We start from the raw sequence: 27,101 nt of genomic DNA, 5'->3' as shown, positions 1-27,101 counted from the left end.
AAAGAGACCAATGAAATGAAGGATCTACTAGCAAAATAATACAATGCACTTTCTTTCACCTTGTGTAATTATTGATGATACAATTAGACGATGTGGCGGAACTTTCAAACTTAGAAAAATGTGAAATTTATTTGGAATATGGCAAATAGATCAGTCGAGATGCAGTTTAACAAGAATCTAATGATCATTTAAAATTAGGAGTTTGTGATTCGCATTTACAATCCCAAAGAAAAAAATATTTATAAAGAATTTACAAATGCAATAGTCCAACATCAAAGATGTATAGGATGCAAAAACTTGTAACTTTCTTTAGTCAGGGGAAGGATGTAGTAGCCATTTTGGTCGATTAATATAGACGAAATACTCAAATATCTTGTAACGGGATGGTGTATTATAATGCATTAAGAAATTATACCAAAGCTTGCTTTTAACGAAATAAAGAAGCCAAAATTTATTTGTTGTACCTGTTACAGTATAAACAATTGAGTGGACATATTCATAAACGTAGATGCTGAAGTAAAAAATCCAACTGTATTCAAGATAAATTGCACAAAAAAGATACTACAAAAGGAGTTAAAATAATTGCAAATTGGCTATTAGTATTAAAAAATATTTTTTTAAATTTATTAAGTGGCTCAAATTTAGTATATAAAATTAACAATATACAGTTCACCCTCGCTATAGTGAATTTTTATATAGTGAATAACTTACTATAATGAAGAAAAGTCTAGGTACGGATTTTTTTATAAATAATAATTCTTGATATAGTGAATTTTATAATAAATTTTCTGTATCTCGTAATTCGAATTTAAATACTGGAACCAGTGTTAATAAAATGACCCTTGATATAGTAAAGATTTTTGCTATAACGAATTTTTCAAATGTTACACAATTAATTAGTGAATTTTTTATGAGTATACATATAAACTGTACAGTACGATCAGCTGAACTGTACTGTACATTTGTGGTTGTACGATCATTTATGTAACAATAAAATTTTAGTACAGTGTACAGTATAACACTTGTACAACCAAACGATCTATGATCAGACTTTTTTTTTTTTTCTCACTCTCCCAAAGAAACACGTCAAAGAAACACGTCTAAAAGTCAACAAAGACTTTATACATATAAATCTTACAACAAAAATGGCAGAAATTTCTACCGAAGTCAATAAAGAAATTATCGAAGAGGTATATAACCTGGGCTAAACATGCTGAAAAGGTCAAAATAGTTGTTTCAGCAGGTGGTCAATTTCGGAAAGTGCCGCAATAAACCAATTTTAGTATTTATTTTTTGTATAACAGATATTTTACATGAATAGATTCCTTAGAAATATGTTTCTAATGCTAAAATTAGCATTTATCCTTGTATTTAGTACCATTAAAATTACCAAAATAATTTTTTAAATTAAACTTTATATTTATTAATTATTATTTCTATATTTTATATATTCAATAGTGGCCTACCCAAAATACTGCTAAATTTGGTAGAAATTTAACGGCATCTGAGGTTCACTATTATTTAGAATTTCAAGAATATCCTAATACATCTGAAACTGGTTTCGCAAGTATTTATAATGTATCAGGTTGGGATGAGAATGAAGCACAAAAAGCGTTTGCTATGAATAATATTCAATATTCATATGGAGGCAATGGTACAATTCGCAAAGTACAAAATTGTGATTTTTTTCCTGGAATCAGAGTATCCAAGGAACAACGTAATTGCCTTAGTGTTAAAGTATGTGAATTTGCGTCCAAAGAATTAGATGTTGGTCATACATCTGTGGATTTTTCTAAATCCTTTTTCAAAAATATATTTGACGCCAATGAAAAATTTCATGAGAAAACAACTCTTTGGTTAGTAATTCATATATTTATTTTAATTTATAAATACTATATAATAATATATTAAAGTTCATAAAATAACTAATTTATTTTGTAGTGTGTTCGCTAAAGCATATGAATGTCATTGTGAATATATTGATCAAAATGGAGTAAAATGTAACGGTATACCAAAATTATGTGAATTTAATCAAGTACGTATAAATTATATAATAAGTTCTTTTAAAATTATAATTATTATTATTTAATTATCTAAAATTTATAATATTTTCAGGTGGCTGGTTTAATAACATCAAAAAAAAGTTTATTGGATGTACTAATTGGAAACCAAAAGAAAAACACCGATATTTAACAATTCCAAATAATGTTGATCTGGAATTATTAGAAACGATGTTTAGTGAATATTCCTATCATCTTTATGGTATCGATTTTAAGGTAAAAATCTGGTGATCCGTTTCACTAAAAAGTAATTTTATACAAAAATGTTTTTAACTAAATTTGGCAATTAGCATAGTGGATTTTAATTCTAAATTCGATAGAAAATGATTTTTTATGTAATTTTATTTTTTTCGCACAAAAATTTTAGTTCAAATTTATTTTTATAAATATTTTTTTGCTGTGTTATACATATATTTTTAAAATAAATAAATTAATTTAATATTTAAATTGCAGAACGATGAAGTTAATACGGTAGATGAGTGTTTTATGGTACGACCTAATATTGCACGATCTGATGAATGTCGTAAGTAAATTAATTAATAACTGTATTCTTTTTGTTATCTAAAATAATTAATAATTATTGTTTCATTAGCATTTTTGCATAAAGTCAAAAATCGAATTGTTAAAGGATCTGTGAGTAAGAAGGCTAGTGCATGTCCGGTTACATTCTACCATATAATTCCAGAAAATTTAAAGGAATGCCCATTTATTGCAACTGTATCGGTGGGAAAACATAATCATCCACCTCCACCACCTTATAAAACCCCATATAATATCAAAAATCAACTTCAAAATATAATCAATAATGAACATACTCTTGATTTAACAAGAAGAAAGTTTTTAACTGGTAAGTTAAATTACACAAATATAAATCATAATTATTTATATAAGCTAATTAAAATAATATAAAATAAATAGGAACAATGATTCAAAACTACTTAAATGGAAAACAATTAAGTGAATTACATCCATCATTGAATAATCAATCTAAAATTGATTATTATATTGGCAAAACTCGGCGTTCACAATATCCATATGGACAAAATATCTTGGGAGTTACACATGAATTTATGAAACATGAAAAAAGTGAAGATCCATATATTCGATCAATTCGTAAGTAAATTGTATTACGCGTAATACGTTTATATCACTTTTTTAATCGTAATTTAATTTTTTATATTTAATTTATTTTATTTTACAGGATTTCTTGATAGTGGCCAATATATTGTTGTATGTGCTACAAAGCAACAACTTAAAGCAATTCCTGAATTGACATATTTTGAAATTGATATGGCATTCAAAAGAATTCATGGTGTTACAAATGAATGGGAAGTATCAGCATATGTATCACGAATACAAAAAAGTGAGTTAAATTTTATTTACTTTAATTTATTTAATTTTTTATAATTTTAATTTAATTGCTTTAAAAATATATATAGCTTTAACTTTTGCACGAATATTTACAAATATTGAGACGGCTGATGCATATCAAAACCTATTTGAAGACTTGTTTAATTGCATAGAAAAAGATACGGGTGAAATATTTAATTTTTATCATATTCATGGAAGGGGTTTGGGATGTATTATCGCAGATCAACACAAAGGGCAAGCTTTAGGTAAGCTAAACTACAGTATAAATTCGAATTATTTGAGTATAGGTATTAATAAAATTTAATATTTAATTAGGTTTAGGTCGATATTTAAATTCAAAGTATCCAAATTTAACGCCAGTTGAGCATTTACAACATATATATAAACTTTGCCAAGTTCATTATAAGCGGTAATTAGATGCATTAATAATTTTTTATAATCTAATTGAATTAATTACTAATTTATAATCATATTTTATTTTTTTTTATTTAGAAATATTGACAAAAATAAGCAGATATCAAGTGAAATTCGAAGTGCTATGTATTTAGTACCAACTTTAGATGCACAAAAAGAAGTGTTAATAGTATTAGATAAAATACAATCTAGTGGCGAATTAGGAGCAGAAGGTAATCATTAAATTTAACTTTTCGTCAAAATTCAAACAAATATTAAAGTATTTTTTTTATAGCTTGGGTAAAAGATAAACGTGTTTCATGGGTACTATCGGGTATATCAATTGCATTTACCAAAATGGATCATATTATTTGGAATCAAACACCAAATAATACCAATGTGGGAGAAAGTGCACATGCAAACGTAAATCATGATGGACGTAATTTATCACTTCTTGCCGGAATTGTTAGGTAAAACTTTTTATTTGTTTGTATATAAAACTTATTAAATATTTATTAAAATTCCTTTTTTTTAGAGGATGTAACTTTGATAAACGACAGTGGGAAAGTGGAAATGTCTATGAAAAATATAATATTCCTGAATCTTATAGAGATAAATCTGAATTGGCACGATCAATTCAAGCTGAGAAAAGAGCGGGTAAGTATAATTAATTATTTTAATTATTTTTAAAATATATTTAACGTAATAATTTGTATTTTAATTATTTTAGCAAAAAAGCGTAAATGTAAACAAACTTCATCCTTGAGTACAGTAAAAAAACAAAAAAGTAATTCTCATAATAAGGAAAATGATACTATTGAAATTATTGAATCAAACAGAGATCCATGTTTTGATCAACAAAGAAAAGTTAATACTTTGGCGCAAGAAACACTAGCTATTCGAAAGCAGGCAAATGATGAGCTTGAAAGGGAAATTGCACTGCTTGAGAAAAGAAACAAACTCTTAGGTTTATAATTTTTTCAACATGATTTTCAATTACTTTTATAGAGAGTGCAGCATGTTCGAAGTAAAATAAAGTAATTTTCCAATGACAATAATAAAAATATTTGCGCACGTTAACAGTTAATATAACTATTTATTTATTTATAATTTTATTAATAAAGAACTTTTTTAATTGTGAATTTAATATAAGAATCACGTGATAATCATTTATTTTTACAATTGTACTGTACGAAATTTGTTACAATTTAACTGTATGGTACAATACAAGACTTATATGTATATATATATATATAAGTGCTATACTGTACTGTATGGATTTTATTATAATTAATCGTACCGTACAGTTCAGTGTTGGCAAATGACCTTGAAATGACCTTTAAATGACCTGATTACGTCATGATTTTACTATGAATATATCACGTGATCATATACAAAATGACCTAAGGTCATTTCAAAAAAGTGAAATGACCTCAAAATTTGCCAACACTGGTACAGTTCAGCTGATCGTACCGTACAGTTTGTCTATCTACCTTTTTTTATCACGTATAATTTATTTGAATTCGAATTTGCCTTTAGAAGCTAGAATTTTTTCGTGATTTAAACTAAAAAGGAAAAGTATCATATTTTATTTTGATTATAATAAAAGTAATCCTGATCTAGTTAATTATTTTCTTCACACACTATGCCCAAAACTCAAAATAAAAGAACTTCGCGTACTCAAATAACCATAGGCAAAGGTATAATATCCCAAGAAAAAACTTTGCCAAAAAGAGCCTCCTTGACTCTTGCCCAAAAACATGAAATATGTCTTAAAAAAGTTACTGAACCTTCTCTAAAAAATAAAGAACTAGCGAAATTATTTGATGTTAGTGAAGGATGTATTAGTAGTACGTTAAAAAATTCACAAAAATGGCTTGAAATTGATCCCCAAGCACCTGAAGCTAAAGGTAAAAGACAAGTTAGGGTGATTTTTCCAGAAATTGAAGAAGCACTTACGTTATGGGTATTAAAAGCTTTGGAAAATAGTGTTGATATTAGTGATCAAGTTTTACATGAAAAAGCTATGATGTTTGCATCTTTATATAAGATTGAAAATTTTAAAGGAAGTAATGGTTGGATTAATGGATTTAAAAAAAGGCACAATCTTTCTTGTTATTTAAAGCAAGGAGAGGCTGCAAGTGCACCACTTGAGAAACTTGATGAATTTAGGAAAGAGCTTCAAGATTTGATTTGTGGATATAGTCTTGATGATGTTTTCAATTGTGATGAAACTGGTTTGTATTGGAAAATGGAACCTAAAAGAACGATTTCTGATAAACCTATATCTGGACGAAAGCAATCAAAAGATCGTGTGACAATTCTTATTCGTTCTAATGCAACTGGTAGAGAAAAGCTTAAACCAGTATTTATTCATAAATACAAAAACCCTCGTCCCTTGAAAAACTTACCCAAGTCATCTTTACCGGTAGAATATTACTGGAATATAAAAGCTTGGATGCAAGTCTCCATTTGGAATGATTGGATTCGTCAATTTGATGCAACAATGAGATTAAAAGGAAGAAAAATTCTTCTTCTTGTAGATAACGCTCCTGTTCATGCTTTATACGAAGGTGTAGAATTGACTAATATAGAAATTAAGTTTTTACCTCCTAACACAACCGCGCATCTGCAACCTTGTGATAAAGGTATTATTAATAGTTTTAAGGTAATTAATTCTGAAAAATTTTAATGCAATTTTTTAATTATTACGAAATTAAACTTACCATATTTATATATTTGTAGGCACACTATCGAAAATTGCTCCTTAAAAATCGTATCAAGGCCTTTGATTATCAACAAGAAACAGGCAATAGTAAGTCACCAATTGATATCAAAAAAGCTATTAAGTATGTGGTATCAGCCTGGGATAAAGTTCTTTCTCAAACTATATTTAACTGCTGGAGAGATGCAGGAATTTTGCCATTAGATGATACAGATTCTCAAGATGAAATAGAAGAGAATGAACGTGAAGAGAATGAACGTAAAGAAATCCAAGATTTAATTGATAAACTTGAATATATACATCCCCTTACCGCTGAAGAATATATTAAATTAGATCAGGAGAATGAAATTACTGGTGAGACACTAACTGAAGAACAGATAGTTGCCATTCTTAAAGAAAATAACTCCATTTCTGATGATGAAAGTGATAGGGAAATTACTTCAGTATCTAGCTCTGAAGTTTTGGCCGCGTTTGATAAAATTTTTATTTATTTAGAACAAAATAAAAGTCAAGATATTATTGATAAAGGTGCTTTTAAAGCTATGAAAAAAGCTAGAAGGGAAGTTTACAGAAATAATTTTTTTTCAAAGAAGCAAATGAGTTTAGACCTATTTGTTAAAACTAATGATAGCGTTGATGGTGTTGATAATAATAATATGAATAGAATAGGTGATAAAGATAATATTATGGACGTTGATAATATTAATTTTGAAACTTTATATTTTAACGAAGGGGACTTTTATAATCATGAAGAGTGTGAAGGTTTTATTGAATACCAAATTGATCAGGATAGTCTTTATAAATGATTGTATTACAGATTTGCAGTATTGCGTTTATCATACTTAATAAAGTAATAATCTTTGAGTGACATAAATATAAAAAGTATTTATGCGCAGGTTTACAAAAAAACAAAGAAAATTTATTTTATTGCATGTGTTTTTTATAAAAATAAGCTTAGTCGTCGTGACTTTTAATTATTACTTTATAATATACATCACGTGATAATAATGGATTTTTAATATAGTGAAAATCTTATCTTTATTTACTATACGTGATTAGTGAATTCCCTTACTATAGTGAATTTTAGTTTTCAGCCCATGAGCTTCACTATAGCGAGGGTGAACTGTACACATATTCCAAATGAATATAATATAAATTACAAATGATGACTATTTACTGGGACAATAAAAGGCTTTTTCTAAATTCTTTTCTGTTCCTTCTCCATAATAATATCTATTGGCAAAATAATTCATTGCATAAATATCACCATTTTCTGCTGCTTTATGATACCAATAAAAGGCTTTTTCTAAATTCTTTTCTGTTCCTTCCCCATTGTAAACCTTTTAGCTAAATTAAATATTGCTACTTTATTACCATTTTCTGCTGATTTTTCTAAAGAATTAATACATTTTTTACACCATAATTTTTCAGTAAAAGGTTTATTGCAATATGAGCAATTTTTGGTGTTTACTATATCAGTAACTGAAATATTAGATTTACTAAATTTGGGTTTCATTTGTTTTATTTTAGAAATTTATTTTACCAAAAAAATTATTATTTTTCTAGACAAATATTTTTTAGACGAAAACTTTTCCAATATTTCAATATTTCATTAAAGTTACTGAAAAGAAAGCTTTAACCAAAAAATAGAAACAACAAAAAAAAATATATATATTTTTCGGACCATAATTTTTTCGATGCGCTGATCTGCGTTGAGAAATTCAATTCCTTTAAAAATACATTGTAATGAAAAAATTTGTCATTCATGTGATTTAAATAAAAGGCATTTTCATACGCCGTATAAAATACTTACTGTTTAACATATTTATAAAAAAAAAATTATTTTTAGCTTATAATTCTTTTTTGTTATAATCTTAAAATATCATTCATTAGTAAATTATATATAAATTCTAAATTTTTCAACAACTAGTGATTAAGATAAAATTAAGTTTTAAATAAATATCTATTTCTATAACATACAAAAAAAAAAATTTGATATCATTTTAATTTATAGATTTATAAGTTAGGTATAATAATCTTTTAGTGTTTTAATAATTTTATAAAACAATGGTAATAATATTAGAATTTAAAATAATCTTGGCCAGCATTACGAAATCCACTATGCTTTAATTCTGGCCAGCATCCCATCCCGTATCCACATATGTGGATTCGGAATCCACATAGATTCCGTTTCCACCTACAACATTAATAAAGTATTTTATTACCTATTTATGAATAAATTTACAGCTACTTATTATTTATAGCCATTGAGATACAGAGTATAGCATTTTATTAAAGCAATTTTTTATTACATGTTGTAAACCATTAAATAGTCACTTGTTTATTTTTTCTTACATCATCAGTTTTTATATAGAAAAAGATTAATTTTGGCAAAAATTTCAAGATTGTAAGAAGCAATTTTATCAGCAAAGCAATTTTATCAGCATTTTTCTCCGATAAAATTGGTAAGCCAATGAATATAGAAAACTGAATATTTAGGTGTATAAATCATTATCTATTATATTAATATAATTAGATACTACAGCAATTTTCTCTGTTGAAAGGCTTTGATGATTATAATAAGTAATTATTATAAATTCGAAAATTATACCCACAAATACAATGAAAGCAACAATTTTTTATAATTTTCTGAACATCTATCAATCAATTTTTACTTTTTCACCTTTATGCTTTTACTATATATAGTTCAGATATTGTTAAGCTATCATATTCTTTTAAGCTTTTGGGTAATACTACGAGTTCAGTAATTTTCTTTATATAATTTCTTTCAAAATTTAGCTCATAAAACAATATTTTTTTCTCAACATAAACGATCCTAATGAAAAAGCTATGACTTTAATAACCTTTGACTATATTTTATTTATTATATCATATTTTATTTATAATTTGTTCATTTATTAAGTATTGTATGGAATATCTAGAATAGGAATAAACTTTTTTTAAAAAAACAAATAACGCACCACTGTGCAAATATATTTCGTATTCTAATGTAGAAATAGAACGAGTTTACGTCGATAACTGAATGCTAAAGGCATTAATGACGATAATTTTAGTGATTTTACTTCAAAAAGTTTATAACTCAATATAAAATAGAAGAAAAACAATTGAAATTTTTTCTATCTGTACTAATTTATAAGCGTCAAGACATACTTAATGATGAACAACAGTAAAAGTCCTACGGAATCATAGGCCTGGTATGAACTTAAAAACCAATTTAAACATTTCAATTTTTGGAAACCATTTCATGAGAATTTTTTTTTTACAAGATGTTATAATTGTACTCTGTCATAGCGTCTTTAAAACTTTGTGTTATAAAACTTGGGAAAAAATTAGTAACTTTATTTACTATCGCTGGTCAAGTAAAGAGATCTTAAATTATAAAGTTTCCTAAAGGCCATACGTGACTTTTTTATTGATAATTTTGCGGAAAATGTTTATTAAGAAAAATAGATAAAAAAGCTCACACACATTAGCCCCGTACTAACATAAACAAAGTTCCGTATGATATTACCAATTTTAAGTTGCGTTTAATAAATAAAATAAATACTTTAAAAAAACTAAAATTGACAACTTTAAATGATATTTATTTTATAATTTGAAATACTTCGTATTCTTCCACAAAAAATGAACTAGAAAATATACTACTAGCTCCTCTGATCTGACTCTCGTAAGCCCGTTTACTACATTTACCACTGTTTCCATAAAGAATAAGATCGATACCAAATGATGGACCAAAATCATGATCATTAAATGTAGCATAATTTTCATTTTCTACGCGACTTAAAATATAATTTTCAAAGTTATCCCTATTCTTAAAAGAAAATATAAAACTATCTTTAGTAATGCCAGAAGATTTATCCGATTTCCATTTAATTGGATTATATCCACCGAGAATTTCCTTACTATCTTTCACTTTAATTATTGTCACAGTGCGAGGTTGATTATCACAGATTTCATGAAATTTTTTAGTTGCAAATCCATCACGAGTTCCACGAAGTAACAATTTGAAGTTGTAAGTATCTTTTATCTCATCCGAATTTTCTAATCTATCGATCCATTTTGAGATTAATTCGGAATGTTGAATTGTAATGATTTTGGAATCAATATTAATTTCTTTAGTGGTAATACGAGGTTTTGATGTTTTAATTGATTGGTTATTGGGATCCAAAAAATATTTTAATAAATCTTTATATAATTCTTTTGGTAAAACTTTTTTATAAGGTAACACTTCATCTGAAAATTCTTCAGAAGTTAAATTATAGAATCTAATATGTGGAACGCAATGTTGTAAACTATTTTTCAAAGTATTAAAATCTTCTTTTGAAAAATCTGTAGGATCAGAAGGAAGATCTGGATTTTGAGCAAGTCCCCATTTAAGCACTTCTTCCCATACTTGAATTTCGTCCATTTGAAGATTATCACTTTGAATAAGTAAAACCAAAAGTTTTTCTGGAATCAAAGAAAAATTTAGAGATTTAAATATCTTGTTTGGCTTTTTTGTTATTAAATTATTACAAAATTCTTGAAGTTCTAAGAAAGAATCGTTCTCAAAACTTGTTTTGTATATCAAATTAAAATTAAATTCCATCCAATTTGCCTTAGTTTCAATCAAAAAGGATTGTAAATAAGTGATTAATTCTTGGAGACCAAGTTCACTTCCAGCAACCAAAATCTTAATTATATCTGAAGTATCATATTCCTCTAAAGAAATTTTTCCACCATAAATATATCTAAAATAAAAAGTGTAAATTTTTAAAATTTTTTTTAAAAAAAATATTTTATCTTATTATCATTTTGGTAATTTAAATTTAATTATTTTCTTAATTCTTACCTTAATATTATTTGAAAAATTTCAGGTAAAATATTTGGTAATTTTATATGTACCAAAGTTCCATCATTTTTCTTTTTATTGATTGATAAAATTCTTCTTAAATAAGTAGAACGATAGTGTAAGATAACCATATGAGCACGGAATATCTTTATGTAAGGATCATTACCAACTTCAATAGTAACATCATAATATTCTTCATCATTTAAAACATCAAGTAAATTTTGTGATAATTTCGTTAAAAATTTATTATCGTCCATGATTTAATAAATTTAATAAATTTAAAAAAAAAATGAAAAAAAAATGAAAAGGATTAAGCCTTATTTATAATTACCGCTGCAGCTTGTTGATCTGGAACAACGTACATGTAGCACCGGATGCTTGATAGTTTGTGTTTATATGAAAAATAATGACATCATTGCAGATCTTGAAATTAGCGATAATCATTCTTTTCCGTTAAGATAAAAAATTTCAAATAAATATTTTTTGTCAAAGTTTTATCATCTATAGTAAATAATATTTAATTTATAAGACCTTATACAATTCCTATTTTGCAAGTTGAATTCTAGAAAATTTGACGAGAATAGACAAAAATTGACAAAAGTTCTTTAAAATTACTAATTGAGATGTAAATGAGACTCGGACGTACAGCATATTTCTCGAGAAAAATAATGAAAGATTTTTTTTTAAAAAAAATAAAAAAATATCATACGTATACTTTACATGATACTTGTCTTGTTCTAATGATTTTACAAATCATTTATTTCGTATATGAACAAGTAACTATGACCTCGAAATTATTTGATTGAATTATAACTGCTTTAATAGAAAAAAGAATTTTATAATCCGAAACCATTAGCATGAATGATAAGAGGACATAAAAGAACGTAATAAATACACAGTATAAACAAGAAAATAATATGGCATATACACTACCCAGGTAAACCAAATTTTTATTAATTATTCAAAAATGTACTGTACTTCCTGTATATAATAATCAGAGTCGAAATTTTGAGTTGTTAGTCAATAATTAATGATTCCAAAGATTAAGAGGAGCTCAATGATCATTTATTGGGCATAATTAATCCAGAATTTACTCCAGATTATTTGGTTATAAAATTGAAATTAAATGATATGAGATAAAATACCAATATAAAAAAAAGTCTTCTAATTAACTATCACAGATTTCATAAAATTTTTTAGACGTATGAGATCCACAAAATCACAATTTGAATTGTATTCATTTCCTGCCTCATCTGTAATTCCTAATCTATTGATCCATTTTGAGCATTGTTAAGATGTGATGATTTCGGTATTAAAATTAATTTTTTAGTAGTCATACGAGCATTTAATTTGAATCGTTGTTATCGAGATTCAAAAAATATTTTAATAGGTTTTTATAATACATTTGGTAAAGTTTTTACAAGATAACACTTTGAAAAATTTTCAAAATTAAATTATAAATTAAATTATAGAATTTAATAAATGGAATACAATGTTGTAAACTGTTCATCAGATCCTATCCGCCTAAAAATATTGGATACGTTATCGGATTTGGGATCGGAACACTGTAATGCCGTAGTATATCTAGTAAATTTATTAATTGTGAGGCGCAGTATTACATTTAGTCTTAGTGTATAAAATTTTAACTTATTTTTATTTTTATTTTGATTGGACCGAAAAGTCGTTAAACTATTAGTCATGAGAATCAAGGATAATTGGACCGAGAAGTCGTTAAACTAATAATCACATGGATCAAGGTAATTGGTCCGTGATGACCTTAAACTATTAGTCACGAGATTTAGGGATAAATGAAGATCCGAAAGATACTAAATTGAATGAAATCAAGTGATCTGAGGTGTCAAGTGATTAATTTGTTGATATCTACGTTAATATTATAAATCATAATTCAGGAGTTTATGATGATCAAATGGATACAAAATTAAGATAATGGAAATACTTTAAAACAATGGAAATACTTTAATAATTTAAATCCATGAATCGAAATTACGAATTTAGTTACACAAAAACAAACATAAAAGGGCGTGAAGATCAACTTTTGGAAAAGAGAGAAAATCGGACGAATTTTGTTTTGAATTATTTATTTTAGCATTTAATGTTATTAAACCAAGCATATTATTGTATTTATTTATATTATTAATAAAGAGTCATTTTGTTAATACCTGAGGTGGCAAACATAATTCTCTATGGGCTCAGGTGTTACAAGTGGTGCATGCTCTGAGAAAGGAAAAGTGATCATCCTCACATGATCACTACAGGTTATAAGTACAGGATCTCTGAGAAAAGAAAATGATCACCCCACGTGATCATTAGAAGTTACAAATAAAGGATCGACGAAGTTAAGGAATTATAAAATTAAAAGTTCTAAGTCTTGGTTAAAAAAGAATTTAAGGTGTATTAACGTTAAATTTTAATAAAATAAAGTTAAATATTTTAAAGGATACGTGAAAATAATGGTTACCAAGGTAAAAGGTATTAATTTGGGTGAGTATGACCATAAATGTATAAAGAGATAATGTTAAAAATTAAATTTTTGATCTAACTTGACCACCGGCTGATAAGTCAATGAAAAATTATTATTATAATAATTTTCATACATATGAACCAAATATGTATGGTAGTAATTGATTATCAAGGGAAATGCGAGGCTAATCAAGTTAGAAGGGGTTTTAATAGAATATTGTAAATAAGTTCCATGAATTAAGGATTAAAAATAATTTTTATAAATAATTGAGGTTAAGTTAAGGATAAAAAGTGTACCCAAAAACCGACACTATAAATACGATGGTAGGGTAATTCTGTGTGAACTCAATTGAGGTTTTCTGTGTGATCAATTGAGAATAGTTCTGTGTGAGCTTTTTCTGTGTGAACTCAATTGAGGTATTCTGTGTGATCAATTGAGAATAGTTCTGTGTGAACTTTCAAAAACAATTCTGTGTGAGGGTACCCAAGAAAAATCATGATTAACGTTAACAAAAATTAAAATAATGTTTGCTGGACAAATATATTCAAGGAAAGTTATTAAAAATTAATAAGGATATAAATGATAAGAGATTTTGTAGCGTAGTAAAATTATATAAAATGTCAATACAGGTGTCGAGATTATTAATTAAAGATTATCAAAGCACAGTAAATTTTAGGATATGATAGAATTAGAGGCGTAGTAGGAGCATATGAAAGAGGGAGATTTGAATCTCCCACTTATTAAATGAATTGTTGACACCGAGGAAAGATACATCAGTCTTGGAAATACAACAAATAATCGGACAAATCAAATATGGATTCACACTTCAACCTTAGGTTGGAAAATTTTATGGAATATAAATTTATTTGTACAAACCTGTAAACTACCATACTCAGTAATGAACAAATGAGGTAAAGGCAAGCCCAGTATAGGTCAAATAAAATATAAAAGAAGGATAAAAAGTAAAAGATGTGAAAATTTTTAGAGAATTTTATTAAAATGGAATGGTACCATGTTTGGAACGCTGAATATATAAACCATAAACAAGAACATGACCTAGGAGTGATAGAACCAGAGGAATGTTTAGCATGTGAAATATGTAATCCAATAGAAAGAGAAGTATCAGCAGCATTCAAGAAATTTTGGGATGCTTTATTTAAATTCGAGGATACAATACTAATGTACAATAATGTAACACATAAAGAATTATTGAATTTATTAAGTATGGACAATAGAGAAAGGGAGGATACAATACATAAAGGAAAATGTAGGAATATAGTAGATAGAATAATTGAATCAATAAGGTACAGACAACAACCAAAAATGAAGGAAAAAGGATTGAGAATAATAATTGTAGTAATTGTAAGGGATTGTATTGAAGGAAACTTGGAAAATGAAGTATTTGATCGATTGATAGGATGTCCAGAAATAATGAAACATGGATACATTTTAGAAGATTGGGATGTTGAAAATAGATTTCAAAAATTTTGGGATTGTTATAACACGATATTGGAAAATGAAATGAAAGCAATACATGTTAAGAAGTTAGCAATAAAGTTATTCAGGGATTTATTATATGAAGAAACAGAAGATCTGTTGAGGAGTGAAAAGGTAGTTGAATTAATACTCCAGATAGAACACCAGAATAGATGTGAGGCATTCACTCAAGAAGGAAAGGATGCATGGAAGAGATTGATACAGAAAGTAAGACAAAGATTTATTGACACCAAACAATTTACAAGGGAACCTGAGGACCCAGAAAGTGATAGTCCTGAAAGTTATGAATTAGAGGACAGTGATGGTAGTATACATTATGAAATAAAAATAGAGGATGATGTCGAATGGACAGTGGAATCATTAAAAAGAAAAATTGAAGAAATGGGTGGAAGGTTCACCGACAAAGATATACAAAGAATGTGGGACCTAAGGATAAGGATAGAATTGATATTAACAGAGGACTTTTTAGGTACATTTTTCGAATTAATGAGACTAAGTGATGAAAAATTAAAAGATGAAATAAATGAATGGTTAACAAAAGAAACATTAATATGTGGAAATTGTAAGAATAGAAAGTTACCTGATATGATAGCAGACATTGGACAATGTAAAAATTGTGAACAAAAAGAATTATTAGAATTAAAGGATGACTTAGAAAAACTAGGATACGAATTAAATGTGTCAGAAATAGAGAGAATAAGAAAATTCAGGATAAGCAATAGTATGATATTAACAACAGAATTTATGGAAAAATATTTCCAGGAAATGGATACGAATGACAAAGAATTAAGGATAAAATTATATGAATGGATAAATGAAAATACCACATTTTGTAATGAATGTGGAATAAGATGGATGAACAATAAATTTGACGAAGGAAAAACCAAGTGTAGGGATTGTGAGAATGACGAAAATGAAATTGATATCAGGGTCAAAAGATTAAAACAAATATGTGATGATAATAAAATAGAAATAACTGATGGAGAGTTATTAAGGTTAATCAGTATGGGATATACTGATGGAGAAATATTGGATCAAGAATTTATTGAAATATTCCAAGGAAATAAAAATGATTTGGAGAAAAATTTAAAACGGATATTGGATAAATTTCTAAAACAACAAGCTAGAATTGAGGATAGTAAAAGTAGTGGAAATGAATCTGAAAAAGAATCAGATGGATCTGGAAAAGATGGAGAAATTTTAAATCCAAATGATACCAATAGCAATGAAAATTTTGAAGAACCTTATGAAGAAAACATTATAAATAGACCTGGTTTTGACTCAAGTGAAAGTTCAGAATCAAATTCTGAGGATAAAAGTGAAATATCTGATTATAATATAGAAAATTTATTTGAAACACCTTTAACACCACCGATACCACCAATCCCACCAATAGTACCAATAATTATGGGAGCAACAAGAGCTGAAGTAAGGGAAGATTTTAGAGCGGCTTTACTAGCAGCAACAGGACATGATATAGGAGGTAATTGGGCTGGATTAGTCGCAGCCAACCCATTAGCAAACGCAATTGAGGATGCAGGAAATGTAGCTGGAGGAATAATTAGTATGCCACAATTTTATGGAAAGGAAGAAGAAGACGTAAACGATTGGGTAAGACAATTTGAAACAGCATTTACTGCTATAGGAAAAGCAGCAGGAGCAAATGGAGCTAGACAAGCAGCAATGGCAGCTACCTGTTTAAAAGGTGCAGCAGCACAATGGTATAATGAAAAGAAGGAAGCAAACAATGGTCATTTGGTAAATTGGCAAGATAACGATAATGATAATGATTTAAAACATAGGATTAAACAAAGATTTACCAGGGAAGATGTTAGAAAAAGGAAAATGTTAGAATTAAGGAAAATAACACAAGGAGTAAATGAAAATGTTGAGGCATATACGATAAGGTTTAGACAAATATTAAGGATAGCTACCAGAGGCCATGCATTAGACGATGAATTACAAGTGGATAATTATATCGAAGGATTAACACCAACATTGGGATATCAAGTCAGAAGACAAAACCCAGCAAATTTAAATGATGCAGTGAATACAGCAAGAAGAGAGGAGGAAGCTACTAATGAATTAATAAGAAAGACACGTGGTATATCAGTTAGTACCCAAAGAAAAGGAATCGATATACAAGATGACAAGCCAAAGAATATATTTGAAAAACCATTGGAGAAAAATTATGAGGATGACCTTGCCGACATGTTTAAAAAATTAGAGGTAAAACTAGTAAATCAACTTGGAGGGCAAAAGAGACCACCAAACAATAATAATAGACAAGGACCACCACCTCGAGCATGTTATAATTGTAAACAATCAGGACATTATGCAAATGAATGTAGGGTAAATAATGGTCAAAGAAACTATGGAAGACCAAATAATCAAAATTATAATAGAAGATCAAATAACTATAATGGAAGACCAAATAACTATAACAGACCACCAAACCACCAAAACAATAATCGAGGATTCAATGTAGTGGAATATGATAATTATAATGACCAATATGACCAATATGATTATGATAGTCAGGATTATCAGGATAATATCAATGGACTTAGAAAAATAAAGATAATTTATAATCATGTGAAATAAAATCACATGACATAAAAATAATTTTCGAAAATAGGAAAAACTAATGAAAATTTCCTAAGAAAGACCGAAGTGAAATCCGGTACAGGAAAACCGTAGATTTAACAAACACATGATAAACCGCAGATGTAGACGCAGCAAAAAGGAATATTTAAAACGCAGCTGAGTCAAGTGACAATGCATGCTTGATTTAGTGGTATAATTCGCACCTACCACTTCGAGACACGAGTTCGATTCTTAGAATAAATTTAATGAGGGCATTAAATTTTTATGTGGGGGATAGTTGTAATGCCGTAGTATATCTAGTAAATTTATTAATTGTGAGGCGCAGTATTACATTTAGTCTTAGTGTATAAAATTTTAACTTATTTTTATTTTTATTTTGATTGGACCGAAAAGTCGTTAAACTATTAGTCATGAGAATCAAGGATAATTGGACCGAGAAGTCGTTAAACTAATAATCACATGGATCAAGGTAATTGGTCCGTGATGACCTTAAACTATTAGTCACGAGATTTAGGGATAAATGAAGATCCGAAAGATACTAAATTGAATGAAATCAAGTGATCTGAGGTGTCAAGTGATTAATTTGTTGATATCTACGTTAATATTATAAATCATAATTCAGGAGTTTATGATGATCAAATGGATACAAAATTAAGATAATGGAAATACTTTAAAACAATGGAAATACTTTAATAATTTAAATCCATGAATCGAAATTACGAATTTAGTTACACAAAAACAAACATAAAAGGGCGTGAAGATCAACTTTTGGAAAAGAGAGAAAATCGGACGAATTTTGTTTTGAATTATTTATTTTAGCATTTAATGTTATTAAACCAAGCATATTATTGTATTTATTTATATTATTAATAAAGAGTCATTTTGTTAATACCTGAGGTGGCAAACATAATTCTCTATGGGCTCAGGTGTTACAACACTTAATATTTCTTTTACGAAGTATAATGCCATTGGAAACGTAATCAATAAAATGGTCTAAAAATTATCGGTAACTTGCACATGATAAATTTCAGATTCGATTGAAATTATTACATTTATTATATTTAAAATCACGGGATAAGTTATTTTAGATTTCCTTAAATTGTTATTGTTTCTATTTCTGGATAATACCCTGAACCTGGATATTATTCACAATCCATCGTCACACGCAGTAATGGTACTAATTATAATGGTTTTATTTCAAAAGTTTGTAATTCAATATAAAGAGAAGAATAATTACAAAATGCAGTAATTTTTATATCTGTACTAATTTATAAGCACTAAGGTAATGGATATCAATAAATGTCCTACAGTATATACTGATAAGATTCATAGGTCTAGTATAAGCTTAAAAAATTAATTTAATCATTACAACTTTTTTTCCATAAGAATTTTTTTTTTTACAAGTCATTATAATTATACTTCGCCATAGTGTATTTGAAATTTTGTATTTATAAACTTGGAAAAAAATTAATAACCTTCCTATCACTGATAATAAAAAGGGATCTTAAATTAAACAACGGTTCCAAAGATCGTCCGTGACTTTTTATTGATAATTTTTACAGATAATATTTACTTAAATGAGTAGATAAAAAGTCTATTAAAAGTTAGAATCATATACAATAGTTTCCGTTATACAAACTAGATTCCGTGTGATATTACTGATCTTAAGGTGCATTTAAAAAAATAAAAAATAAAATAAAATACTTTAAAATAACCAAAATCGACAACTGCTAATATATTTATTCTATAATTTGAAATATTTCATATTCTTCCACAGAAAATAAACCAGGAAGTTTACTAGTAGATTCTCTAATTTTTTTTTCGTAAGCCACCTTACAGCATTTACCACCGTATCCATAAAGAACAAGATCGATACCAAATGATGGACCAAAGCCATAATTATTATATGTAGCATGTCCTTCATTTTCCACGCGACTTAAAATATAATTTTGCAAGTCGTCCCTATTCTTAAAAGAGAATATAAAACTATCTTTAGTAGTGGCATAAGAACCATCAGATTTCCATTCAATTGGATTATATCCACCAAGAATTTCTTCACTATGTTTCACTTTAATTATTGTAACAGTGCGAGATTGATTATCACAGATTTCATGAAATTTTTTAGTTGCAAATCCATCACGAGTTCCACGAAGTAACAATTTGAAGTTGTAAGTATCTTTTATCTCATCCGAATTTTCTAATCTATCGATCCATTTTGAGATTAATTCGGAATGTTGAATTGTAATGATTTTGGAATCAATATTAATTTCTTTAGTAGTAATACGAGGTTTTGATGTTTTAATTGATTGGTTATTGGGATCCAAAGAATATTTTAATAAATCTTTATATAACTCTTTTGGTAAAATTTTTTTATAGGGTAACACTTTGTCTGAAAATTCTTTAAAAGTTAAATTATAGAATCTAATATGTGGAACGCAATGTTGTAAACTATTTTTCAAAGCATTAAAATCTTCCTTTGAAAAGTTTGTAGGATCAGAAGGAAGTTCTGGATTTTGAACAAGTCCCCATCTAAGTACATCTTCCCATATTTGAATTTCATCCATTTGAAGATTATCACTTTGAATAAGTGAAACCAAAAGTTTTTCCGAAATTGAAGAAAAATTTAGAGATTTAAATATCTTAACTGGTTCTTTCGACGTTAAATCAGTACAAAATTTTTGAAGTTCCAAGAAAGAATCGTTCTCAAAACTTGTTTTATATATCAAATCAAAATTTTGTTCCATCCAATTTGCCTTATTTTCAACCAAAAAGGATTGTAAATAAGTGATTAATTCTTGGAGACCAAGTTCACTTCCAGCAACTAAGATTTTAATAATATCCGAAATATCATATTCCTCTAAAGAAATTTTTCCACCATAAATATATCTAAAATAAAAAGTGTAGATTTTTTTTAAAAAAATAAAAAAAAATACTTTATTATATAGAATCATTTTTGTAATTAAAATTCAATTTTTTCTTAATTCTTACCTTAATATTATTTGAAAAATTTCAGGTAAAATATTTGGTAATTTTATATGTACCAAAGTTCCATCATGTTTCTTTTTATTGGTTGACAAAATTCTTCTTAAATAATTAGAACGATAATGTAAGATAACCATGTGAGCACGAAATATTTTTATATAAGGGTCTCCACCAACTTCAATAGTAACATCATAATATTCTTCATCATTTAAAATATCAAGTAAATTTTGTGATAATTTCGTTAAAAAATTATTATTATTCATGATTTAATAAAATTCAAAAAAGAAATTGAAAAGGATAAGGATTAGCAATTTTTTTGAATTGTTAGCCTTATATAATTGCTGCTGCAACTTGTTGATCTGAAACAACGTACAGGATAGTTTGTGTTACTCAAGGAAATATCATAATCTGAACATCATTGCAGATTTTGAATTTTATCAAAAATATGTCGAGTATCTCAATATAATTTTATTCTTTCCATTAAGATAAAAAATTTCAAATAAATATTTTTTGCCAAAGTTTTATCATCCATAAAAAATATTATTATTCAGTCGATTAGGATTTTAATGGCCGATATTTTTATAACATCCAATATTGAAATCGTTATTAGTAGAATTAATTCCTATTGATCACCGCAGTATTCCTAATGACCGAACTAATCCTCAGTTATTGGATAGAGGATATCAGCCGAAGACCGATATCTCTTTTCCCTCATCAAGACCCCGAAATATATATTCAGAGGTAAGGTGGTGGCCAAAAAATTTACTATTAGCTGTACGCATTTTTTCAGTGCCGGAATTATGTTAATTTTGGTTAGAATTCAAACTTGAACCTAACCTTTTTATGTATATTTCGGGGTCCTCCCTCATCCAATAACTATTTAATATTTAATTTATTCAATTCCTATTTTGCAAGTTGAATTCTAGAAAATTTGACATGAGAATAGATCAAAAGTTCTTCAAAGGTAACTTATCAAAATGTTTTATTAGCGTGTTAACGTCTAATTGCTGATAGATGTATATGATGCTGTATTACCATTCAAAATACTGAATATAAACTTAAATGAGATGTAAAAAAAATATAGCTTAATTTGAGATTCGAATATATAATTATTTCTCAAGAATATCATACGCATACCCTACATAATATTTGTTCTATGATTTTACAATCATTTATTTCGTCCTATGAACTTTGAGAATAAGTTTGATAATCACAACCTTTTTTTTTCTAAAAGAAAAAAAAATATTTTGTCGATTAATTCATAATTTGTAGATTATATATTAAAAAAAAAATTACCAATATTGGCGTTCTAGCAGATGTTAAAAAATTTTTTGAATTAAACGAGTGGAATTAGGGATTTTGATGAAATCATGCACAATATTAAGGAAATAATAAACCGAAATCTACAAAAAAAAAAACACAAGAAACGTTAAATAATGTTTCTTATTAAAAATAGAACAAAAATTAAGTCTCGCACCACCAAACTTTTGATAATTTTTTTACAAGTTATATCTGGGAATTATTCAAAAGTTATAAAATGAAATACAATGTTGTAAACTATTTTTTGGATTCACCCGCCTTAAAAATCGGATATGGATATCCGACTTCAATGGATTTATCAGATTTAGGATCGGAACAATTAATGATTCTTTTACAATGTGAAACGTTAATAATATTTAACTATTGAGAATGTAATCAATAAAATGATTACAAAAATCAATTTTTGTATCAACAACTTGTACATGATAAATTCCAGATTCGATTGAAATTATTGACTTTTTATACTAAGTAATAAGTACAAGATAAGTTATTTAGATTTCTTTAAAAATTTTATAATTTCTACTCAAATGCTAGTATCTGAACCCCAACCATCCATCATGACATCATCACACATAGTACTCAGGTATTAGTTTTATTTCAAAAAGTTCGTAATTCAATATAAAAAAAGAATAAATACAAAAAATGTAATAAATTTTTATATCCGTACTAATTTATAAGCGCTAAGAATAAAAGTTCTATAGTATATACTGATAAGATTCATAGACCTAGTATAAGCTTAATATTAAATTGTACTCTGTCATAACGTATTTAAATTTTGTGTTTATAAAAACTTGGGGAAAAATTAGTAGTTTTTCTTGTTATCACTGATCATAAAAAGAGATCTTAAATTATGCCATGGTTTAAAAAAGATCGTCTATGGCTTTTTATTAATATTTTATGGATAATGTTTTATTTAGAAGAACAGATAAATCGTATATAATAGTCCACATTACATAAACTAAGTTCCATGTGATATCGTTTACTTAAGTTATGTTAAAAAAATAAATAAATAAAATAAAAATGCCTTAAAATAACGAAAATCGACAACTGTAAATGAGATTTATCTTGTAATTTGAAATACTTCATATTCTTCCACAGAAAATAAATCAGAAAATAAATCAGTAGTTCCACTGATTTGTTTTTCGTAAGCAAAATTACCACATTTACCAAAAACTCCATCTAAAACAAGGTCACTGATACCAAATGATGGTCCACGATCAAAGGAGTTAAGTGTAGCGACTTTTTCATTTATTATACGACTTAAAATATAATTTTTAATATCATTACATCTCTTAAACGAGAATATAAAACTGTCCTTAGTAGTGCCATAAGAATCATCAGACTTCCATTCAATTGGATTATATCCACCAAGAATTTCCTTACTGACCTTCACCTTAATAATTGTTACAGTACGAGATTGATTATCACAAATTTCATGAAATTTTTTATATGTAAATCCATCACGAGATCCACGAAGTAATAATTTGAATTTGTACGTATTTTTTATCTCATCTGTAATTTCAGTTCTATCGATCCATTTTGAGATTAATTCAGCATGTTGAATTGTAATAATTTTGAAATCAATGGAATCAATATTAATTTCTTCAGTAGTAATACGAGGTTTTGATGTTTTACTTGATTGGATACTGGGTTTCAAGAAATATTTTAATAAATCTTCATATAATTCTTTTGATATAATTTTTTTATAAGGCAACACTTCATCTGCAAATTCTTCAGAAGTTAAATTATAGAATCTAATATGTGGAACGCAATGTTGTAAACTATTTTTCAAAGCATTAAAATCTTCTTTTGAAAAATTCGTAGGATCGGAAGGAAGTTTTTGATTTTGAGCAAGTCCCTATCTAAGCACATCTTTCCATACTTGAATTTCATTCATTTGAAGATTATCACTTTGAATAAGTGAAACCAAAAGTTTTTCTGAAATTAAGGAAAAATTTAGAGATTTAAATATCTTGTTTGGCTCTTTGGTTATTAAATTATTACAAAATTCTTGAAGTTCCAATAAAGAATTGTTCTCAAAACTTGTCTTATATATCAAATCAAAATTTTTTTCCATCCAATTTGCCTTAGTTTCAATCAAAAAGGATTGTAAATAAGTGGTTAATTCTTGGAGACCAAGTTCACTACCAGCAACTAAAGATAATCTAGTTTATCGGTTTATTTATGGAATTATAAAGACTCGTTTCATCGCGGTCATCAAAAATTTAGATGAGTGGAATTAGGATATTGATGAATCCATTCATAATAATATTAAAAAAGATCATTTTCTTTCATTTTCTGAAGTTAAAAATTATTAAAACTATCATCAATTTGCTCAACTCTACTTGATATTTTTTTTACAAAAGATGTACTTTGTATTGTAAATGGTAATTTAATTCCTTTGATATCAATGTTCTCTACTTTAAAGGAATCTGAAATCATTACTTTTATTTAAATGAATAAACAAGCAATTGAAAATATTAAAGGTAATGAAATAAATTAAATAAATAATTTTAATTTTTTTTTTTTTTGTAAAATCTGTAACAAAATAGTTTCGTTCAATTACTATATATAGTATCTTGCCAATTTACAAATTACAATTGACAAATCCCCAAACATTCCATTATTTTACACAATATAATGATTAAGTACTTTATTTTATAATGATAACTAGGTGTAACCCGTCGCGCTGCGCCGGGGATAAAACTTCTTAGTATTTTGATAATAAATATTTACAATATGGTAAGGTTAGATAGACTAATAAATTTATATAATTTATATAATTTACATATTTAATTCTATTTCATCATTTTTAGGTCCTTTAGTTCTTCCAGTAAGGTTCAGTTGTTTTTCACTTTACATTTCTCATTTTTTTATTTTTTATTTTGTTTCTGTTTCATATTTCGTTTTTCACTAATTTATTTTATTTTTTTTCAGATATTTTAGTTCTTTCAGTTCTACAATTAATAAAGGTATTTTTTTTATTTTTTTTATTTTTTTTATTTTTTTTTATTTCGTTTTTATCTTATATTTCATTTCTTACTAACTTCATTTTTTGTTTACTTTATGGTTTATTTTTTACTTTGTTTCGTCATGATCACTTTTTTATTTTTGTCTCTCATCATTTTTACTTTATACTACTTCTCATTATTTGTCTCCCATTATTTTCTATTACATCTTCATTTTCCGTTATTTTATTTTCTCTCCTATTTAATTCCCATCATTTTTTTTGTCTCTCAATAACTTCTTTTCATTTCCATTACTTCTTTTCGTCTCTCATCACTCCTTTTTATCTTTCATCATTCATTCCTCTTTGTCTTCCATCACTTCTTTTCGTCTCCCATCACTCCTCTTCGTCTCCCATCACTCCTCTTCGTCTCCCATCACTCCTTTTCGTCTTCCATCACTTCTTTTCGTCTCCCATCACTCCTTTTCGTCTCCCATCACTCCTCTTCGTCTCCCATCACTCCTCTTCGTCTCCCATCACTCCTTTTCGTCTCCCATAACCCCTCTTCATCTTCCCATCACTCCTTTTCGTCTCCCATCACTCCTCTTCATCTTCCCATCACTCCTTTTCGTCTCCATCACTCTTTTTCATCATCCATCATGTCATATTTTTCCTTTTTGTTTCCTATCACTTCTCATTACTCTTTTTTACTCCCTTTCTTCTTCTATTACTTTCCATTACTCCATTGTTATTTCATTTTTTTTATTAGCATCTTTCTCCTTGATCATTGTCATTTACTTATCTTTTTTATTTATTGTTATTGTTTTTTTTATTGTATCACTTCATTAAAAATAAATACAGTGATTTTTTTCTTTAAAATCGAAAATGTGGGACTTAAATTTTAAAAAATTTCATTTAATAAGATTATTTTGAATAAATATGTTTTCAAAAAAAAATTTTTAAAAAATATCTTCGCAATGCAAATATATGAATCTTGACCCGTCACGTACGTGAAACTTGACCCACCTGCATGCACGTTGTCGATCCTATTCATGGTGTATTGTAAAATATATGTGATCGACAACGTGCATGCAGTGGGTCAAGATTAATCCATGTGACGGGTCAAGATTCATATTTTTGCCTTCGCAATAAAATTTTGTTTAACCGATCAAAAATTAGCTAAGTTAAAAAAATCTATACGTTTGCCGATCAAATAAATGGCCTTAACTTTTAAGTTTAAATCAGGCACTGAATCATGCTACACAATTCAAGATTATTTATACAGACTTAATCTAAACGTTAGAAGATCGACATGTATTTTTTTATTATATTATAAAATCACAAAAAAGTATGATTATTAAATATTCACAATAAATTATCTGCTATTATGTTAATAAACAATATAAGGAAAAAAATTTAATTAAAAAAATTACAAAAATACTATTATACAATTTTCATTGTAGTAAAAAAATCTGTTATAAGAATTTATTATTATTATCAAAAATTAATTATCTATTATTAATAAAACATCAATTGCTGATCTATTATGAAAAATAATATTGTTAGCGAAAAATTATTATTAAAAAAAATTACATGCTATTAACAAAATATCAGTTATCAGGAATTCAAAATCACAAAAAAAAAACTGATGAAAAAAAATCTATATCGCAAAATAACATTATAGGAAATCTATTGTTACTAAAAAAAATCATAAATCATAATAATTTTAGAGAATTTTTTTTTGTTTAAGCGATCAAAAAAAGTGAGGGGATTAATATATTAATACTAATTAGTATTAGCGAAATGCCAGTAACTGAAAAATTTTTTTTATACGTTAGTAATCAACATTTGCTAATCAAGTGATC

General features: G+C 27.0%; 5 protein-coding genes across 6 annotated transcripts; 2 read left to right on the top strand and 3 right to left on the bottom strand.

Moving 5' to 3' along the window:
• Nucleotides 1-1,145: 1,145 nt before the first annotated feature.
• Nucleotides 1,146-4,855, top strand: OCT59_027121 (uncharacterized protein; the record flags this gene model as incomplete). Its single annotated transcript, XM_066136735.1, has 18 exons — nucleotides 1,146-1,190; nucleotides 1,459-1,509; nucleotides 1,843-1,856; nucleotides 1,942-2,035; nucleotides 2,116-2,122; nucleotides 2,227-2,276; nucleotides 2,514-2,583; nucleotides 2,653-2,693; nucleotides 2,757-2,907; nucleotides 2,979-3,173; nucleotides 3,262-3,423; nucleotides 3,500-3,676; nucleotides 3,747-3,840; nucleotides 3,924-4,057; nucleotides 4,120-4,294; nucleotides 4,360-4,481; nucleotides 4,555-4,563; nucleotides 4,833-4,855. 18 exons carry the CDS (start codon nucleotides 1,146-1,148, stop codon nucleotides 4,853-4,855), a joined length of 1,614 nt encoding a protein of 537 aa, XP_065993195.1.
• Nucleotides 4,856-6,382: 1,527 nt separating this feature from the next.
• OCT59_027120 (uncharacterized protein) lies at nucleotides 6,383-7,355 on the top strand (the record flags this gene model as incomplete). 2 transcript variants are annotated; one of them, XM_066136733.1, is made up of 2 exons in its annotated part: nucleotides 6,383-6,397; nucleotides 6,609-7,355. In XM_066136733.1, the coding sequence occupies 2 exons, from the start codon at nucleotides 6,383-6,385 to the stop codon at nucleotides 7,353-7,355; spliced, it is 762 nt and encodes a 253-aa protein (XP_065993193.1). The 2 variants fall into 2 exon arrangements, with proteins under 2 accessions (XP_065993193.1, XP_065993194.1); XM_066136734.1 differs by lacking the exon at nucleotides 6,383-6,397 and having other exon boundaries at nucleotides 7,146-7,355.
• A 2,780-nt stretch (nucleotides 7,356-10,135) lies between these two features.
• Nucleotides 10,136-11,658, bottom strand: OCT59_027119 (uncharacterized protein; the record flags this gene model as incomplete). Its single annotated transcript, XM_066136732.1, has 2 exons — nucleotides 10,136-11,300; nucleotides 11,402-11,658. 2 exons carry the CDS (start codon nucleotides 11,656-11,658, stop codon nucleotides 10,154-10,156), a joined length of 1,404 nt encoding a protein of 467 aa, XP_065993192.1. The 3' UTR covers nucleotides 10,136-10,153.
• An 8,042-nt stretch (nucleotides 11,659-19,700) lies between these two features.
• On the bottom strand, nucleotides 19,701-21,232 carry OCT59_027118 (uncharacterized protein; the record flags this gene model as incomplete). Its single annotated transcript, XM_066136731.1, has 2 exons — nucleotides 19,701-20,873; nucleotides 20,976-21,232. The coding sequence occupies 2 exons, from the start codon at nucleotides 21,230-21,232 to the stop codon at nucleotides 19,727-19,729; spliced, it is 1,404 nt and encodes a 467-aa protein (XP_065993191.1). The 3' UTR covers nucleotides 19,701-19,726.
• A 2,117-nt stretch (nucleotides 21,233-23,349) lies between these two features.
• Nucleotides 23,350-24,731, bottom strand: OCT59_027117 (uncharacterized protein; the record flags this gene model as incomplete). Its single annotated transcript, XM_066136730.1, has 3 exons — nucleotides 23,350-23,975; nucleotides 24,201-24,443; nucleotides 24,662-24,731. 3 exons carry the CDS (start codon nucleotides 24,729-24,731, stop codon nucleotides 23,350-23,352), a joined length of 939 nt encoding a protein of 312 aa, XP_065993190.1.
• Between the last annotated feature and the right edge of the window lie 2,370 nt (nucleotides 24,732-27,101).

The sequence above is a fragment of the Rhizophagus irregularis genome, chromosome 7 (assembly GCF_026210795.1).
Source record: "Rhizophagus irregularis chromosome 7, complete sequence".
Lineage (NCBI taxonomy): Eukaryota > Fungi > Glomeromycota > Glomeromycetes > Glomerales > Glomeraceae > Rhizophagus > Rhizophagus irregularis.
This window is presented reverse-complemented; position numbering and strand designations above follow the sequence as displayed.